The sequence below is a fragment of the Magallana gigas genome, chromosome 7 (assembly GCF_963853765.1).
Source record: "Magallana gigas chromosome 7, xbMagGiga1.1, whole genome shotgun sequence".
NCBI lineage: Eukaryota > Metazoa > Mollusca > Bivalvia > Ostreida > Ostreidae > Magallana > Magallana gigas.
Genome location: NC_088859.1, coordinates 47,733,114 through 47,753,545, shown reverse-complemented (window position 1 = coordinate 47,753,545; position 20,432 = coordinate 47,733,114). Strand labels below are relative to the sequence as shown.

The window sequence follows — 20,432 nt, the reverse complement described above, 5'->3', positions numbered from 1 at the left end:
GTAGTTTGATCTGTAGATAAATGCCCCCCCCCCCCCCCCCCCCCCGTGAAACAACAACCCCTTTGGTATAAATACGCTAAATAACAATATATAAAACCCCTCAAAAGGAATTTTTGTTTCACCGGGGGGGGGGGGGGTTAAAAGTCCGTTTTTCGCCAGTTTCTATTATGAAATGAGCTTTTTTATCCCAAAATTCAAAGCTATCTCTCTTTGTTTAGATTTAATAAAAATATACATAAATGTTTACATTATTATAATAAAAATAATTTAATTAGACAATTATCAAAAATTGACTTCCAAAATTAGCAACGAAGAGTCAAATGCTTTAGAAGGAAAGATAACTAGTGCTGAAGAACTTAACTATTTTCTTTACAAAAAATTAAAAATGACTAGAGTTCAGGGCCCGATAGCTTTAGTTGTGAATTTTGAAAGTTGTTTTTTTTTCGAAAGATATTGGAACTTTTGTTAAAAGAGCAATCAATGAATCATATAGACAACTACAGTTCTCAAGTCCAAACAAATTAAGGATATTTTTTTTTTCAGTCTTTTATGAGCAATTCGATGAACTCCGTAGATGATGGCGAAACAAGAACCCTGTGCTACCAACCAGAAAGCCTCCCAGTAAATAATTATTTAATTGTGTTTAGAGAGTTGAGATTTTTCCGAAGTAGTAATGGATTTATCACATGATTTTGTTTTATTGTCAACATAATTATAAAATAATTTCTTAATTGCTTTTACTTGTGGTTATAATGAGAGTAAAATATCCTGTTTCACTGTGAATGTTTGTTTGTCTGTCTGTGTGTCTGTCCGTAACAAATGTCTGTCGTATTTTTTCAGCAACTATAAATCACAGATGCTTGAAATCTTAATACACTCTTTGTATAGGTATGTCATTTGGTGAGATTTCATTTTAGTACCAGTAAAACGTCAATTTCCTCTTAAATGACGACTTTGTTTATTTTTTGCCTAAATTTTCAAACTTTTCGTTAAAGATTTATCAAAGCAACTATTAATCGCAGATGCTTGAAATTTTAACAACTCTTTGTTTAGGCATGCCATATGGTGGGATTTATCTTTAAACAAATTCGATGTCAACTTCCTGTTAAATGTTGACTTGTTAGTGTATTTTTGAATATTCACACCAGAGCAGAGGTATCACTCGCCATGGGAAGTCGTGTTTTTTAACGTAACAATTTTTCATTGTTGAGAAAATCTATGAGTAGCCTCATAAATGCTGAAACATGCATTGTTTAAAAATGTAAATTGTATAGAGTTTTAAGGAAAAAGATGAAATAGCGAGTTATGGGAATTGTGAATAGGAGAGGTACTGGCTATTTTTTCATTGCATTGTTTTAATACTTTATACACATGATTCACTACAATTTAGATTAATTCTGTTGAATATGTGCTTATTAAAAATACTGTTCTCCTAACGTATTTTATGTTGTCTATTCACAAGCATTTAATAATTCGCAACCACGTAAAATACAACATTATGATTGCTTTTGTATCTACAGTATACACGTTATTGTCATTATCAAAAGTAAATATATTTAGAAAATGATCGATATACTTCTTTATTTACAAATTTTATGTTTTATGATTTTGAGATAGAGAGGTGAAGTGATATAAAGGTGAGAATCGCCGATAAAGTTGAGTGAATCTAATCGTTGAAGCTTTGGCACATCAGCCTTGCATACGAGCGCCTGAGATTTTTTTGATTTAGACAACTTGTTTTTTGACCTTCCTGTTCAGATGAGTCCAGATGTTAATTATCCTCGACACCCCGTCACTTTTACTTTTTATGACATTACGTCACAATATGGCGATTTCGACTCGTTGTGAAACTGTTTATGCCAGCAAAGTTCGGTGTCTATTTCTGTAGCGAAGTGGGTAAAACTTCGGACTACTAAACCGCAGGTCAAGAGTTCGAATATAACGGGGACTTTTGTTTTTATGAAAAGCAATACATTTTTAAAAGTTGATTTTCCCCCAAAATAGAACAATTTTTTCCGCCATTTTCAAGACAAATGCATACATTTACGACAAAGATTTTAACTCATCATTTGTATCGTCCGAAACGGACTCGGAGTCAAACTCATCATTGTCTTTCCTGCATTTAATTTGAAGATACAGACTTGAGTTTGTTCTGCGCTTTTTTCCGTTCAACTTCCTGCATTTTTTTTAAATTTTATTTTATAAATTTATATTATTCTCATGTCTCTGGGCAAGATGTCATTAGACAGTGTACAATGCTCAGAATGCAAACAACTTTCCGATGAAAATAAAAATCACCGAGTCAAACAAAATGACACAAATAAACTAAACTAATACATCTGCAATGAACAATTGAACTAAATAAGAAATTGAATCCAAGATTTAACAAAAGGTTAAAAGATGTTGCTACAATTATACCTTAAACAATTACCTTATCGAAGACATGCAAAGGCCAATATCTTATTACATTGTTCGAATGTTGGGTTTTGTTTTACAATTTAACTTTATTGATCAAATTAATAAAAGTTGATTTGTCCATTTTATTAATCAGTAATATTTCAACTCGCATCCAGTAAATCTGCTGATATAATTATAAAACGTGTATGATATATTGCATTACTAGTAATTAAATTGATAGCGTTTCAAAACAACATTCGCACTCAGAGTAATGCCATCAATTTTCAAGTATATAGGCTACAGTGTATGTCGCAAGTTTTTGATACATGTACATGTGAACATTCAAAGATATATATACAAATCAGACACTATTAAATCTGGTGAAAATAATCTGTTCTGAGAGCGAAAGCGTATCGGGGCAGCTAATTTTAATCAGATTTATACACTATATACATAGTTTCTATAACAACAATGAAGTGAAAGTAATAAGTTCATTATATTCAAAATAATGTTCATATTCGTTCAGTGTTTTATGCTTGTTAACATTCAAAACTCCCTCGTACAAATTCGTTAATAATGTTTGGTGTATGGGAATCAAAGCCAGCGATTTCAAGCAATTTCGGATTTAATGACGTTTGAAACAAACTATTACTCAAACTACACAGAACGAAGCGAGAACTTTTGTCATACTCATGTAACAAATCAGCAGCGTCCTTGGAAAAATCAGTCTTAAAACCTGTGTAAACGATAAAAACATCAAACGATGTTTCGGGCAGAACACTACTTCCGCCATTTTTGGCTTCCGTGGCTTCCTTTAGTAGACGTGAACAATCTACTTTCCCTGGACTGATTACGGCGAACTTCTCGAGCACGTCCGGTAGGGAGTCCGTCTCCCCCACATCCACGCCCTGTAGAGGAGTCCCCTCCTTACTAGAGAACGCCACCACGCTACACTGGTCACCACACCTGACGGTTGCCATGGCGAGAGCAGCAGCCGCATCAAGTGCCGATATCGTTGGCGATCCTATCACTGGAGCATTCATTGCACCATTGAGGTCAACGGCGATCAGGTAACTTTTCTCTTCTACAGTACTGACGGACTCAAAGGACAAATAAAAGGCATCTTCTAGGGCCTGGCTTATATACGGGTTCACAGCCCAAATCAAGGATCCAAGCTCACCTCGACCTTTCCTGTATTGAGTTAACGCCACCAACAAAGTAAATGGGTGCACTTTAGAATTCTGAATGCTTTCAGGGTTTGTTAATTTTTGAATGGTTAAGTTCTCCTCGAAACTTCCTCTCTCAAAAACACCAAGGTTTGACATTTTTCCGAGATTCCTGATGAGCGCAGTGAAAGGCATTTGGCGCAGAAGAGCCTTCCAGACGTTCTTGTAGTTCAGCATTTCACTAGGAACCACCTCTCTTGGTATGTCGTATTTATCAATCAAATCAATTATAACAGTCATTGATTTGCTTTTTTGTGCTTTACTGTACTCTTCAACTAAATTTTTCAATTCATCAAACTTCCTGTGATTTTCTACCGGAGTTGACTCTTTCACTTCATTTAACCACTCCTTACCACGAGCACGGCCATTTTTGGGACTTGTAAAGACCAAAACCATATACTTCACCATCACTTTTTTATCCAGATTTTCTTTTTTGAAATGACAAAGACGAAAAACATCCTTGTGACTCCATCCATGACGTGACTTATATTTAAAAAAGTGGTACACCATCTTTTTCATTTCGTCTTCCTCTTTTTTCTGGCCATCTTGCTTCTCGTAGCCGAGGTACCATTCTGCGACAGCCCGGCGGTGTGCCCGTCCCCATCCACTCCCCACACCTAGAGATCTGTAGAAGCTAAGGAACTGGAAAAGATCGGCGGGGTTTTGACAGATGTCGGGTAGAGCCTTGTACGCCTTTTTCTTAGTTTTAAGGTGGCAGCATCTGCAACAAGTTGCCAGGGCAAATAAGATGGCGTCACGTTTCGGGGTGCGGTTCTCCCTGCGAAACTTTTGGAGGATCTCTACAACTTCGCAGCCACGCTTTTCAACTATCAGGCTGAAAAATGAAAACTTCAGATATGCATTTCAACCCTTTTTGATAAAGTTGAGATTACTTTGTTTACTGTTTACTGAGGTATGGACAAAATTATAGCTTAGAATTGTGAAAATCTATCTTTAGATCTTTAATTTTAAGAATGGTTAACTAATATTTTTATTGCTTGCTTGGCCATTTTTCAATGTCAGAAGTCACAAAACTTCAAAAAATATAAAATGTCACAGGGTGAATTATTCATAGAATATTTATAATAATAATATATATTGCAATTTAATGTACTAATTCATAAATCATCACCAGTCTCATCATCATCTATAAGACATAGGGAATTACAGATCACTGGAATTGACAACGTTTGACACTCATTGTCAAAAAGATCAAAGGTTTTTGGGTCATGCGAGAGTTATATGATTGGTTGTTATTTTGTAAGTAATGATGTGTGAGGGGTTCTACCAGTTATAGACTATAACTGGTAGAACCCCTCACACATCATTACTTACAAAATAACAGTCACTTAAGCGCGCATGATTGGCGCTAAATTCCGAAACTAGTTTTATTCAAATATCTTAAAACATTTAATGCGAGAATCATAGCTGTATGTGTGTGGATTTTATTATATTCACTTCTGAAATAGTTGTTGTTACAGACCACAAAATTCTGTATGTACATCGAAATATATATTTCAGAATCCAACAGCTGAGTTGTTCATTGATCAACAATAATTACCACGTTAATGCGGCTGTAGCATTCACAAAGCATGCATCATGTTCTTGATACAATAGCTATCACTAAAAATGTATAAATGAAGCTTTTCTCAAAGTATTTACACATGTATTAACAAACAAAATTAATGGCACGAGTCTTCGGAATCTGACATCTATATTTTTGCCGCGCATATCTCACTTGTAACTTGACTCTTTTGTCAACCGCCAGAATTTTTTTAATAAATAAAATATTAGAGAGACAATTTTTAAAAATGATCATATTTGATCACACCCAACAAATAACCAAAAAAAAAAATCGAGAATGAGAATGCAATTTAGTTTGATGAACTACTCAATTTTTAGACCACCGGTATTTTGAAGAGAGTTGTCGAACATTGTTCAAAATATTGACATGGATCCGATTGGTTTTTTTTAAAATTTAAATCAGCAAAAGGGAAGGAATTGAAGTTTGTTTAACTAATCTCTATATTTATATAAATAACTTATGAATTAATGAGTACATTTAATTAAATGGACATTGACTTCCTGTAGCCTACTGTAGGTTAAGGTACGTAATTCTCACCTGTCGATACATTTTTCCAGGTCAATGCTGGTGTTATTTGAGATCAGCAATCCTTCAAATGTCCCCAAACATAAATACTTTCTAAGACAGTACTTCCATGCATCTATATTAGACAGACCTTCCATGTTAACATTTGCAGTCAGGTTAGATTGTCAGGTTTACGACTTCGTTCAGTTTGGGTACTAGTACTTTCGTTTCACTCCTGATTATGGAGCGTCAGTAGCGTCATTAAATCAAAAACAAAGACTATGTGCGCAATCTTTTCTGCATCTTCGCTAGCGACTGGTTTACAATCCAATCTGTCCAGAGGAGCAGAGTGGATTGTAAACCCTTGGCTAGCGGAAATGTCTATTCTGACCGGTGTAACGAAGAATTTTGACCCGGGTTGAAAATTGACCCGGGGTTCATTTTTCCACGTTGAATATTGAGACCAAAGTTGTTGAATAAAGACCCCAATCCGTTGAAAATTGACCCGCAACGTGGAATTTTGATCATGAAACCGGTTCAAAATTCAACAGCAAAGAAGCACAAATTAACGAATCAATGTTTATAACTTGAGTTTATTTAATTAAAAATTATCAGTTTTTACATATTTATTCTGCTTTACGCATATAATTGCTGTTTTGTGTGATATCTATATATTTTTAAAAAATATATGTTTTTAAAAAAATATTTGTATACATGGTTACACGTTAAACTATTCAATTCAGAAAAAACTTCTTTTTTTAAATTCACTGGAGAAGTGTACACATAGAAATAATTTAAAAATTACAGTACGTCATATTGTTTAATTTTGGTTTTACATTCACCCAATAAATTTAAACTTTGCTATTGTTCATTGTATATTTTCTGCGGGTGAAAATACAAAATTAACAGTATATCATGTTGAGAATTTTGTGTTTATTTGCACCCACTCAGTTTGTTAAAATGTTGTATTCACGCCCATAAAGCAAATAACAGTTTACAAAATGATGATACGTTAACATGAACTCTTTCGTGAACAATGCTGTAGTAACTATATATCTTGGAAGCCGATATTTTTTAGTGTTATATTTGTTCCGTTATAGGATAACTTCTGATGTAACTAAATATCATCAAATCGCTAATTTTTCTAGGCATAAACAATTCTGCTTCATGGAATCTGTAACAAGTTAGCAACTTAATTTTTGTACAGGATGACAATAAAATAATTTTGCTTTAATTGTTTCTAAATTGCTTTGATCACAAATATTTAAAATAAATTTACTAACAGTAATTGTTTTCGTCAATAAATAGGTTAATTACATTTTTTGAATTTTGTACAACATTATACAACAGCGTTGGAGTAGATGGTTGACTTTCCTATCACAGGCACCTACATTGTTAATTTAAACGTGTTTTATTGAACGGAATGTTCAAATTATTGAATGGATTGGATAACAGATAAGCCTATGTTAACCCTTTCAAACATACAAAGTCAAGAAGAAATTATCTATGGGCATAAGAATATGATATTACAAATTTAAAGAATATTATTGATATTATGTGTATAAAAGACAGGGGATACTAATTAAATATTAAATAATTATCTGAACATTTACCATATATGATTGTAAGCAGGCTTGGGGTAATGCTAAATGTAATGGTAATGCATTGCAATGCATTACATGTTTTCAAAGTACTGCTAGTAATGTGTAATGCCTCAAAATTAGCATTACAAGTAATGCTAATGTAATGCATTACTTTCCAAAATCTAGTGTAATGCTGGCATTACATGGCATTACTTTGCATTACTATGCATATTTATGCATGTTCACTTTAAAAAATGTGATGAATAAATGAATAGTTGAAATTAAATTTGATTTAATTTATTTTTAAAGAAGAAAGAAATAATTCTAATTAAGAAAAAATGTTTTAATTGTACATGTTTTATTAAAAAAGGTTTTTTAAAACTCATTTTTGAATTGTTTATATTACTAAAGATAACAGCACAATTTCATAACATTTTTAAGAGTGTTGTTATTAAGAGTTTTTAATCATTTAAACACTTTACTCCAATTAGTCTGCACTTCAATAAGAAATGTGTCAACAACACACTATGCCCCCAGGATAATCTAAGTATCAAAACAATCTATTGTTATAAGAAGTGCTAAACACCTCAATCCCCTTCCCTTCGCAATATGTCACAATAGAATAGGAGACAGACATGCACCTTTAAAAGTCAAATGAATGCACTGTCCATCCATGATGAAAATCAATATCACTTCCAATATTATAACCCATTTGAAAATAATCTTACTTATTCTCTCTCTCTTTCTGTCTCTCTCTGTCTCTCTCTCTCTCTCTCTCTCTCTCTCTCTCTCTCTCTCCTGTATATTAATTACACTTTACATTAGTTTGGACTGATAGAAAATACAAGATTTATGTATTTAATCTATTATTGCACTTAATATATCCTAAGATAAAGATCGTCAAACAGTATTTTCCAGTCCAAGCTTTGACTGCTCCTCCAAAACATTTATTTAGTATAGCCCGGAAGATGGATGCATTTAAAAGATGAACCCTTTGAAACTTCGACCATAAAGTGCAACAGCAATCTTTTGTCTTAAAGTGTCCTCCGTAAAAAGAAATACGATTAAAATAAATTAAGAAATATAACTGGGAAAAATCATCTGTTTATAAATTAATAAAATTAAGTGTCCAAAATTATAAAGATTTGTGTAATCTTGGGATATATCTATATTTAGCTTTTAAAAACAGCAACATTATTTCATAAATTGTTTTTTGTTACGCATGTTATCCTGTTTCTCTATTTCATAATTATCTGATATTGTATTATGCCAAATGTCTATAAATATCATTTTACTTATGTAATATGTTGTTCATATTGCCACAATATGATTATATATTGAGCAAATAAAGAATGACTCTTGTTTATTCATTGAATTTGAACCTGATACCGCAAGCATAAAGCTGTAGATATGTTAAAGAGTGTTGTAAATTTGAAACATTTGCAAAAACTCTTTGATTTGAACATATTTTATTGTGTAAGTAACACAAAAGGATCGGAAACAAGTTCTTACAACTTACAAGTTCCTCTCCTAATGATAATACATACAATATATACAATTGTCATAGTACATGTAATATTACATGTTACTTATAGTTATTGACTTTATAATAATTAAATTCATGGACATACATTTACAAAGTAATTGCAAATATATAGTAGATAACGTTAATGTACAGTATAGAAAGCAAAAGCAAAAAGGAATTTAATTATTAAATCTTCCAGACTCATTAATGAACTTTTGAACTGCTGAAAAAATAAAGCAGTTTGTATTGTAAGACAAATTGTCACTACCCCAAAGAAGCAAATGTGAGTTAATTAAAATTGTTTCATCAAGCCTATTAAAAAGTAATTCAAAAAGATTGTTTCTTGCATTTACATAATTCTTGCATACAAAGAAAAAGTGATAAATATCCTCCTTTTGACCACAAATACAATTGGATGATTCAATAATGTTTCTTCTATACAGATCATAATTCAAAATACAGTTGTGTCTCAACTTGGTATGTAAAATATTAATAGTGCGTTTACCAAATGAAAAATATTTTGGAGGTTGAGGAATACTTTCAGTAATGTTTTTCTTGAATATGTTGAGAGACGTTGCTTCCCTAACTTCTAATTTGAGAGAATTCCATTTCCGAATGGTGTCAGGTACAAAAGATTTTTTGTAAAGTTCTAATCTGCTGATTGGAACACTATAATTTTCGCTATTTCTTGTGTGATATTTTGAGACATTTTTTGTTACGGGAGGAATAATATTGCTCAAGTACTCAGGTACTTGATTTGTATGAATTTTAAACATGGTTATTAATTTAGCCTTATTTCGTCGACTGACCAGAGATTCCCAGCCAGTTTCTGTGTAGAGAGAATCTGTAGATGCTAAAATGGGTAAACCAGTAACAATCCTTGCAGCACTTAATTGAACTTTTTCTAATCTCTCCATGTCAAACATATTGCAACCGTCCCATACTACAGAAGCATATTCAAGAACTGGTCTAATAAACGTGATATACATTTTTGATAAATTAGTTCTACCTAGAGTAAACTTAAGTTTTTTCAAAAGTCCTAATTTTTTGTATGCACTGTTTACTATATTATTAATATATTGAGACCAACTTAAATCATTAGAAAAAAGTAAACCAAGATGTCTGTGGGTTGAAACATAGTCCAGTTGACACCCTTGAAAAAATAACTTAGGAAATTCTTCTACATGTTTCTTAGTGAAAAAAACAGCTTTTGTTTTAGACGGATTAAATTTCAATAACCACTTGTCAGACCAATCGCTGAGAATTTTCAGATCATGGTTCAATACAATTTCAATGTTTTTAGTATATAAATCACAATGCTGTAATGAATTATCATCAGCATAAAGTCTACAAAATGATAACATATTCGTTGCTACATCATTAATGTAAATAAGAAATAAAAGTGGTCCTAATACTGACCCTTGTGGAACACCAGCATTGATACATAACGTTGATGATAACTTGTTTTTGTACATTACCCTTTGTGTTCTATCACTTAAGTAACTTTTAAACCATTGTAAAAGATGCCCACTTATACCATAAGTTTGAAGTTTAAAAATTAGGGCTTCGTGCCACACCCTGTCAAAAGCTTTAGACAAATCACAAAAAATCATGCAACACATTTTCCCATCTTCTATACTTTTGACAATGCTATGATATGTTTCTAATAGTTGGAATACCGTGGAATGGCCAGGCAAAAAACCTGCCTGGTATTTATAGAATAAATTATTTTCGTGAAAGAAATTATAAACGTGCTTAAAAATTATCCTTTCCATAATTTTGCTGACACAGCTTAGCAGGGATACCGGTCTGTAGTTACTTGTAACAGATGGATCATCTTTCTTAAAGAGCGGTAGAACATGAGCTATTTTCCAATAATTTGGAAATGAATTTTCAACAAGTGATTTGTTAAAAAGCATACATAAAGGTTTTGAAATGGAAAATTTTGTATATTTCAACATTCTATGACTAATATTATCAGGGCCAATAGCCTTATTAACGGGCAAGATTGATATAATGTCAAAAACTTCTTGAACCTCTATGTGAATATCTGAAAAAAAATTATTACACATATAGTATAAATTTGGTAATGAACGATTCGCAGATTCAATATTTGAAATTGATGAAAAATATTTGTTCAAAGTTTCTGTTTTTTCAATATCTGAAAAGGCTAATGTAGGTTGTCCATTTTCAAAGAATTGCAATGGGGGTATTTCAGTTGTTGCTTTAACTTTGAATAAATCTTTCATCAACTTCCAATATATTTTACCATTCCTACTACTATCATGCAATGCAGATTCAATATTATCATAATAATTAGTTATAGCGTGTTTTTTCATATTATTTACTTTATTGCGAACGTGTCGGAATTTTGTCCAGTCGGCATCATTATTGGTTCTTAAAGCTTTGTTTCGTAAGCGGTCCCTAATTCTCATAGTTTTACGAAGCATCGAGTCGTACCACGGTTTATCGCGGGGGCGTATGGTTATAGTTTTTTCGGGTACACATTCACTAACATATGCCATAAATGTTGAAGTAAACTGTGCAACTGCCGCATCAATATTTGGAGCGCTGTTAATTGTAATATCCCAATCGCAGTTGGAAATTAGAGAGTTTAATTTTTCAAAATCTGCATCTTTATATACCCAAATATTACGCTCGTATGCACGATTCAGTTCAATGTCGATGGAGAAGGAAATATAAATAGCCTTGTGGTCGCTAACGGACGAGTCTATGTTAAGTACGCCGGACTCGTGTACCTTTACAGCCGGTGTTGACAAAACTAGGTCAATGAGTGTGCTCGAAGTGTTTGTGACACGAGTGGGTTCATTGATATTGTTAACAAAGTTTCCGTTGGACATAATATCGTGAATTACATGAGTTTGTGGAATACTTAACAAATCAACATTTAGATCGCCTATTATAATGATATTGTCTGTGATTTCCCCGACCTTTTCAATGCTCCAAGAAAGACTGGTCCAAAAATTTCCGTCGGAATTTGGGGGTCGATACACGCAACATAGAAAATAACTACAGGTATGGCTTTCAATTTCTATCCATATGCTTTCATTACATGTTGTTTCGAATTCAGGACGCCTTATTGCTCGTAATAAATCTGATAAATATATCATTATCCCTCCCCCAAAACAATTTCTGTCCTTGCGATAAATAGTGTTAAATCCATCTAACATTAAGCTTTCGTTAGTAACATTACGATCTAGATGTGTTTCGGTAAAACAAAGTATATCAAAATCATGCACTATAGTATTAAGATTCGCGACTTTGTTTCTAATACTGCGAATGTTCAAATGTAAAATGTCAAGGACATTGGTCATAATAGGTCCCGGGTTGACTTCAATATCACCGCAGAGAAGTAAAAGAAACATGAAAAATTGTAGATAGAAATTATAAACGACAATGTGACGGCTTAAGTGTTTCATAGCTAATGCAAAAAGACAAATACTTCGAAACATAAAGATCTTAGAAAAAAATGAGAAACCAAAAAAATTGACCAGAACACTTCTGCATACACATCTGCATGAAAAATAGAAGTTACCGATTGCAGCACGGTATTGTTCTAATGAATTACCCATTGTCAATGATTAACTGTTTGATAACAATAGGGGGGAAATGATGGCTGCAATCTGTATAATGTGTCGTATATGGGTAATGAATAAGACCAAAAACCGGAAGATACACCACTAGTAGTAAACTTACAGCTGAATGAAGGTATTCAAATGAAAATGACGATACCTCAATATGACAATTGACAAAATATTGTTCAACAAAAGAGATAAACAAAACGTAGGGGTGAAAGTAATAGCATAAAAAATGTATGTGCACAATGACAAAACAAAAGGTAAATAACAATATACAAAGGTAGTTAAATAACGCATAAACGTATTGCGTTAGACTGTAGTAAATATGAAAAAAAATGAAAAAAATATGAGTTATATAAAACAGATGGTGTAATGAAAAATCAATAACACCAAAAATAAATGTACAAAAGACTGGAGTGATTGATTGCTCCTCAGAAAGGAGAAAACAAAAAGTGTACTGGACGGTTCCTACTGACCAGTACAATGCTAAATATAGCATGACTATGAGAATAACGTAATGCAACATAGTGTAAACAAAAATATATACACTTAGTTCACAGTTCCGCAATTAGTGAAGTGAGTTATCGATCGTAGAATCACACAGATAGGTGTAGAAGACACAAATTTGTTAAGTTCACATATCTGAGACACATTTAGTTTATTTAGGATTTAAGCAGTCATTCGATCGGTCATCTTGTGTAGGAAAACTCTTCACCACGTCAGAATACGAGCTACGGCGCGTTTGATTGGTAGATTCGGTAGCTTCCTCAATGTCAGATTCACAGTACGCGTCCTGCATCGTTGCTGCACGAGAGACAAGAGTGTCCAAGTCTTCCTGTGTCCTGATCAAAACCCGTTTATCGTCATTACGTTTAACGAAAATCTTCCCGTCGATAGTCCAGCATCCCTTGGCACTTCCGGTGCGAACAGCCTGCCTGGCGCTGGCGTAAATGATAGATCGCTTCTTCGTAAGGGCTTCATTGATGAAGATTCTGTAACTGTTATTGGAGTTTGTGTTGAACCCTTTAAGGTTGGTTTTGTTAGCATAAACCACGGCTTTGTCTCGATATCTAACAAAACGAACGATGATGTCGCGTGGTTTTTCCTTGTTCCGAGGACCGAGTCTGTGGGAAGTGCTTATTGCGTATTTGTCCAGTTTTCTGGCATCAGGTGGCAGGACGAATGAGTTAATTGTGTTAATCACAAGGTCGTCTGTATTTTCGTTTACATTTTCCGGTATACCGGAAAATTTGAGACATGTCTTTCTCGAGTACTGTTCGAGCTCATCGATACGATTCTCGAGATTGACAGTTTTAAACTTGAGTTCTTGAACTTCATTAGAAAGTTCACCAAGGATACAGTTTTTGATTGCTGGTTTGTCGAGGATAATGCTGGTGGCTTGTTTAAGAAGCTCCTTATTGTTTGACAAATTATCAAGTATGTTACTTAGATCTTGGAGTTCTTGGGAAATTTCAGAGTCAGAATTTGGTCTGTACCTTTTAAGTGATTTTGGTTTGTCAGATGAGTTTGATATGGGTGTGGAATGAATACTGGCTTGAGGCTGTTTACTTGATCTGTATGATCTGTTGCCCCTGTTACCGTTGAACGATTTACCTCTTCCACTCATTGTTAATTTAATATAAATCACTCTTCACACGGACACATAAAGACACATAAAGGTATAAGCACATAAAGTTTTGCACAAGCATGTGGGTAAATACGAGTAAACGAATGACTGTCCTTACTCCTTAGTCCATAACCCGTGAGCTGAACTCACTGGTCGCAAAAAGGCTTTCTAACTGCATGTTGTTTGTAAATGGACATTTTCAATGCACAAAATGCATAAATATCAGTAACGTGTTGTGTTTGTTACCTTTTAAATGAAATCCTGGTGTGATCCATTCCTTTTATCAAATAAATCTACATAAAATGCGGAGCGACCAAAATCTCGACTACTCCATGTTGGTCACGTGGATTGAAAAAAAAAAAAAAAAAAAAAAAAAAAAACAAAAAAACTCTTTATTAGCTTTACTTTAAAAAAAAAAGTAATGGTAATGGTAATGCATTACTTTACTCATGTAATGGTAATGTAATGCATTACTTCAAGAAAATCAAGTAATGGTAATGGTAATTTAATGCCCAAATTCATGAAGTAATGGTAATGTAATGCATTACTTTACAATGTAATTCGCCCCAAGCCTGATTGTAAGACATATTGTTGATATACATGTTCACTCACACCTACATTAACAAATCTATCACCTTCATTTATAATTGCAAATATACAAACCTAAGAATGTGATTTTCATGATCCAGCCCATTTGAAAAGAACAGTAAATAAAAGGAAACTATATAATAAGTAAATATACATGTATAATACTTAAATAGGTTTAAAAAGTGTAACTTAAGAGAATCAAAAACGTTTGGGAGGTCCAATATAACTAAAAACATGGGAAACAATTTTATAATTTTCTTTATATGAAAAATCAGAAGTATATTGATCATATGAAAAGGTACACTAATGCCAATAAGTTGTATAAAATGTTCGTCTCTTTGTTGAGTGTATCTTGGGCATCCAGGGGGGAAAATCACACTTTCCTTCAGATTCAGACCCACAGTATAAACATCGACTTTCATCAATTAAAACCCCCCTAGATAAGTAAGCTTTACTAGCTTTATTCCGTAATTGACGTAGAATAATATTTCCTATTTCCTTACCTGAAGTGTTTGTAAGCTCTGGGTATATTTTTTTTAAGTTCTGACTTAAAGATGGATAAAGTTGATGAAATTTTCTTTTCTGCATGAAACTTATTCCATAATCTACATGTAGACGTAGCTGCAGAACTGTAGCTCTCCGGGAAAAAAATATTGACAGACCGGAGAGCTACAGGGCCACCCATTGAAAAAATTGTATATTTATTGCGCAGAAAAACGTGCGCTAGTTTTCGACTGATTTACCTTATTTATACGCAAATTCTGTGAAAACAATTAGTACCATTAAATTCTTCATGCAATTTACTACGTGCCTGTAGAATAGAAAATACATTATTATTTAAAAATAAAAAAAAATAAATCAGTTTTTTTAATTGATTACAAAAACTAAAAAAAATATGACCAGTTATAAAACAAATTGTTATACTTCAACTTCAACTTTCTTTATTGCGTAAGACATACATCTTATTGCATATGAAATTTTTATAAATAATATGTGCAGCACATTGCATGGATTTACTAACAAATGGTAATAGCAATAAATATGTAATACAGTGATGATAGCGTTGGAGAATGTCAATTCAACACATCAATTTAATTACAACAATTGTTATAAAAATAGTATATTAGTCAACATGTAGTTTGAAGGCATGATGCAAGAATTTTCCTAAGTTACAGAGTTCTCTAACATTGTTTACACATAATAGCTGTATAAATTTATACATTGATGGTTTTTTCCAATAGTATTTTTTTTATATATATGGCTCTTAATTGCTGGTATCGTGGACATATTAAGACAAAGTGATATTCATCTTCAATTTCGGATCTACAAAATTCACATATTCTGTTATTTCGCACAATATTTCTGTGGCGTCCACTTTCTATGGATAAATTATGTGATGACATTCTGATTTTACTGAGTTGTTTTTTGTAAATACAAGGAATGGGTTTCACCAAATAATATTGCAGTGAAAAATGGTCAATAATATATTTATATAACATACATCTAGATGAACTATTCATATCTGCAAAAAGAGTTTGTACAAAAGTATCAATTATTCTTTGCTTAATAAGTAAAAAATGGCTTTTATAACATATTCTGTGTTGGTCAGCCCAGATGTAGCCTAAACCAATTTCAAACAATTTGTCTTTGATATTTGACACCCAGTTTGATACATTTTTCAATTTGTGTTCACACTCTTCTAACATTTTATCATAACATGACCTCAAAATGCAATTTTTACTTTGTAATAATTTAAACCAAAACTTAAAAATCCGAAAATAGCGACAATCCTCAACGGCAACCTGCCAGTTTCAAAATACACCATAGACGTATTTGTATTTTTTCTAACACACAGAACATTGTTTATGAATTCTAAATGTATTTTCTCAATGTCACCCGCACTGTGGTTTCCCCAGACTTCACATCCGTAATTCAATGTACTACTTACATAAGTGTCAAAAAGAGAGAACATAGTTTCCACATTTAAATTCAATTGACTAACCTTAGATCTTAGACAGAACATTGCTTTTCTACCTTGACTGGCTAATTGTCTTTGTGTTACATTAAAATTCCCATTGTAGTTCAATAAAACACCAAGATACATAAATTTATCTACAACTTCTATATGGTCAGTATGTATATGCCATTTTTCATTTTCATGGATTTTACCTCCATTTCTAAATACTACAACTTTTGTTTTATCTGTATTAATGACCAAGTCCCATTTTAAAGTTTTAATCATACAACGTGTTCAACATTAGTTGAAGTTCATGTACAGATTCTGCAAAACACACCATATCATCAGTATACATTAACGTAAAAAGATTTAACTCTTGTACTTGCAAAGGGACATTACCATTCTTAATGAACTCCATTTCTAAATCATTAACATAAAATGAGAAAAGAATGGGGGACAATACCTCCCCTTGAAGAAGACCAAGTGAGTTTTCAAAAACATCAGATAACATTCTTGGTGTCTTAATACAGGATTTTGTACTGATGGAATGTAAAACAAATTTAATGTCAAATTCACAATTTGATATTGTTCATCTTAAGAAGAGGGTGGATAAGGCGTGTAAAATGCCCATACATAGTCGGACAAGCTACTGAAAAATTAAAGTATCAATAAATCTGATATTTTTTTAAAAAATTATTTAAAACAATATATATTTAACAAATCATTTATTTTTAACCTATGGATATGTTCAATACTTGGAATATGTTGACTCAAACAGGCGTAAACGTATCAAAACCTGCAAATACTGTCATTTTATAGAACTTCAAGGCATTTTCTTTTATAGAGTGGGTCTGTGCTCCATATTTTTCTCATTGTTTAAATAAGGGCTATTGGAAAACAAACCGATTTCAATCAACAAAAACGTGGAGAGATGACCCACTGTACATTAAAAATATCATTTTGTATCCCAATAATTGAACGTTTTGAAAAAATAAGTCCGTTAATTCGTGGCCAAAGTCACACATGATATTTTAACAACCCACTTTGTTCTGTCTGAAATGGATCAGTGGTTAGAGTACCTGACATAAGCTAACCTAAATATCTAGGGTTTTTATGTTATGGGTTCGATACCACCAAAATTACAGACAATATTTTTTTTCTTATCTTTTGTTAAATGTATTAAAAATTAATATAGTTTGAAATTGTGCTTTGCAAACTTGTATCATAATATATTTGAATAGATTTAATTTGGAAAAAATAAATTAAAAATTGTATTTCACTACTTAACCGAATGGGCATTTGCGCCATCTTATTTCTCCATCTTCTTTAAACATATTTGATTCAATGACTACATGTGCATGAATACATTTATTATCATTTGTATGTTGATGTACATGTAAGCATATATTCAAATATCATTTTAATGATCATGATGTATATACTTTAAAGTATCGATTCATTTTTTTTCTCAAAATTTGGTTTATGAAATGTCTAAAAGTATATTAAAACAATAATTTGATAAATTTAAGGTAGTGTAATAAATGTAAATATTTGTGAAGTCATATTTAATGATTTTACAATTATACGTTACAAAAAATCACTACACTTGCAGAGAATGTCAAAAAGTATTCTTGCCCGACTCACCTGTTTCATTCCGAAGCAAACGGTCATCATCTTAGCTTTATTTACATAGTATTGTAATAATAAATGGATATCATATTTTCAGTCTCAAAATTAAATGATCAACCTAAAAAGAAATCAGCCACGTCCGCATACGTATCGGAGTGTATGAAAATTTTAAAACTGAAACTTTCAAATATGTGCAAGATGGTACATTTAAACCGTGTAGAGTAAGTTACAGTTCAGATCAAAACTCTGAGGTTGGGGTCAATTCTCAACAGGATCAATTTTCAACGTGTCGTGGTCATCAGAGTTTAGAAAAATCTTTCTCATAACGTTGAAAAATGACCCCGGGTATAAATTTCACGATTTTGGTCTCAATTTTCAACGTTGAAAAATAACCCCCGGGTCAATATTCAACGTTGAAAAATGACCCCCGGGTCAATATTCTTCGTTACACCGGCAAACCACCCGTTAATCTGTAAAGGCATCCACAGAATGCACTGTCAAAGACTGCATGTATGCCGTGTCTTTTAACAGTATCACATGCCTCAGTTATTGACAGAAGACCATAATTTTTGTGTAAATAAGAAAACAAACAAAAAACGCCAGTCATGGTACAACGAAATATCGTCATATTATTGCAAATTTGGATGGAGCTTAATCCAATAGCCCAACAATATTTTGTATCATTTCCTGTCATCATGTAACTGTGTTCCCCAAGGATCTGTTCTTGGTCCATTTTTATTTTTATTATATATTAATGACATGTCTTATGATATATCAAACAATCTTCGTCTTTTTGCTGATGACACTTCTATATATGTTATTGTTGACAATGACACACATGCTGTAACAAATTCACTTGTTTCTGATCTTGACAAAATATGTAAATGGTCTGACATATGGGCAGTTGATTTTAATCCCAGTAAAACCAAAAACCTTGATTTCAGTAGAAAAAATATATCTCATCCCCCTGTGCAGTTTGGTGTCCATGGTCCATTTATACAAAAAGTTATAGTCACATCCATCTTGGAGTAAATCTCCAATATGATGGAGGTTGGAAACAACATATTAATTCTATTCATGAAAAAGCTTGTATAAGGTTAAACCTATTGAAACTTGTTAAATATAAGCTATGTAGATGCTCTCTAAAAAAAATATATTTTTCATTTATAAGACCAGTTTTAGAATATGCTGATATAGTTTGGGATAATTGTTATGATAGAGAAGTTAAACTTCTAGAAGATATCCAAGTAACTGCTGCAAGGATTATATCAGGTCTTAGAAGTAACTCATCCAGGTCAGCTCTATATGATGAATTGGGTATTGATCTACTATCAGATAGAAGGAAGGTTCATAAACTCACATTATTTTATCAAATGGTCCATGGTCTTGCTCCCAAATATCTACAGGATTTACTTATGCCATGTACACCGCAAAATAATTACTCACTAAGACACCAAGATGATTTTAAATTTGTTATACCCCAGATAAAAACAACTGCCTTTATGAACAGCTTTCTACCTTCATCTATAAAATTATGGAATGAATTACCTCTTCACATTAGAATTTTACCAACTGAGTCTTCATTCAAAACAGCCATAAAAAACATATTCTTTAGAAAGCCAAACAAACTTTATGACTTTGGAAACAGAAAAGCAAATATTATACATTGTCAGATAAGAAATAATGCAAGCAATTTAAATGCTGACCTATTCAATCATTTTTTGTGTGAAAATTCTATTTGTGATATGTGTGGTTATGTATCTGAAAATGCTTATCATTATTTTTTTGTCTGTCCACATTATGATGCACAGAGGCAAGTTTTTATACAGTCAATAAGTAATTTACACTTAGATATCCCCATCTCTCTGGACTTATTATTATATGGGGACAGTAGTTTGCCTTATAACGAAAATGTTGCTATATTTAAGATTGTACATGATTATATATTAGCTACCAAAAGATTTAAGTTTTAATGCATTATTCACAGTGTCACTCAAACAGCTGAATTGCTAGCTTTCTACAACTATTTTTCATTTTGTACATAAATAATACCCGGTACCAAGCATTTTGATTCCACTTATTTTTTTATTTATTTTTTTTTCCTTTATTTTTCTCTACTATTGTTACATTGTACCATCAATGTTTGTCAAATTGACTGTTAAAGGAGAGGGCTCAAATAGGCAGATTGCCTGCTGCCCAATCCTATTATGTG

The 20,432-nt window shown here is 32.5% G+C and overlaps 2 protein-coding genes across 2 annotated transcripts; both read right to left on the bottom strand.

The window, feature by feature from the left end:
- Positions 1-2,526: 2,526 nt before the first annotated feature.
- Positions 2,527-6,061, bottom strand: LOC105336388 (RNA-binding protein Ro60). Its single transcript, XM_011440699.4, has 2 exons — positions 5,746-6,061; positions 2,527-4,458 (listed from the first exon to the last, which is right to left on the bottom strand). Exons 1-2 carry the CDS (start codon positions 5,868-5,870, stop codon positions 2,937-2,939), a joined length of 1,647 nt encoding a protein of 548 aa, XP_011439001.3. The 5' UTR covers positions 5,871-6,061; the 3' UTR covers positions 2,527-2,936.
- A 7,016-nt stretch (positions 6,062-13,077) lies between these two features.
- LOC136269945 (uncharacterized) lies at positions 13,078-14,046 on the bottom strand. The gene has a single exon (XM_066065867.1). The coding sequence runs from the start codon at positions 14,044-14,046 to the stop codon at positions 13,078-13,080; it is 969 nt and encodes a 322-aa protein (XP_065921939.1).
- Between the last annotated feature and the right edge of the window lie 6,386 nt (positions 14,047-20,432).

Excerpts from the sequence above, each read along its gene's own strand:
- LOC136269945 (XM_066065867.1), bottom strand. The coding sequence starts at position 14,046 with ATGAGTGGAAGAGGTAAATCGTTCAACGGTAACAGGGGCAACAGATCA.
- LOC105336388 (XM_011440699.4), bottom strand. The coding sequence starts at position 5,870 with ATGGAAGGTCTGTCTAATATAGATGCATGGAAGTACTGTCTTAGAAAG. Across the intron at positions 4,459-5,745 it reads CTGGAAAAATGTATCGACAG|CCTGATAGTTGAAAAGCGTG; the intron begins GTGAGAATTACG and ends TTCATTTTTCAG.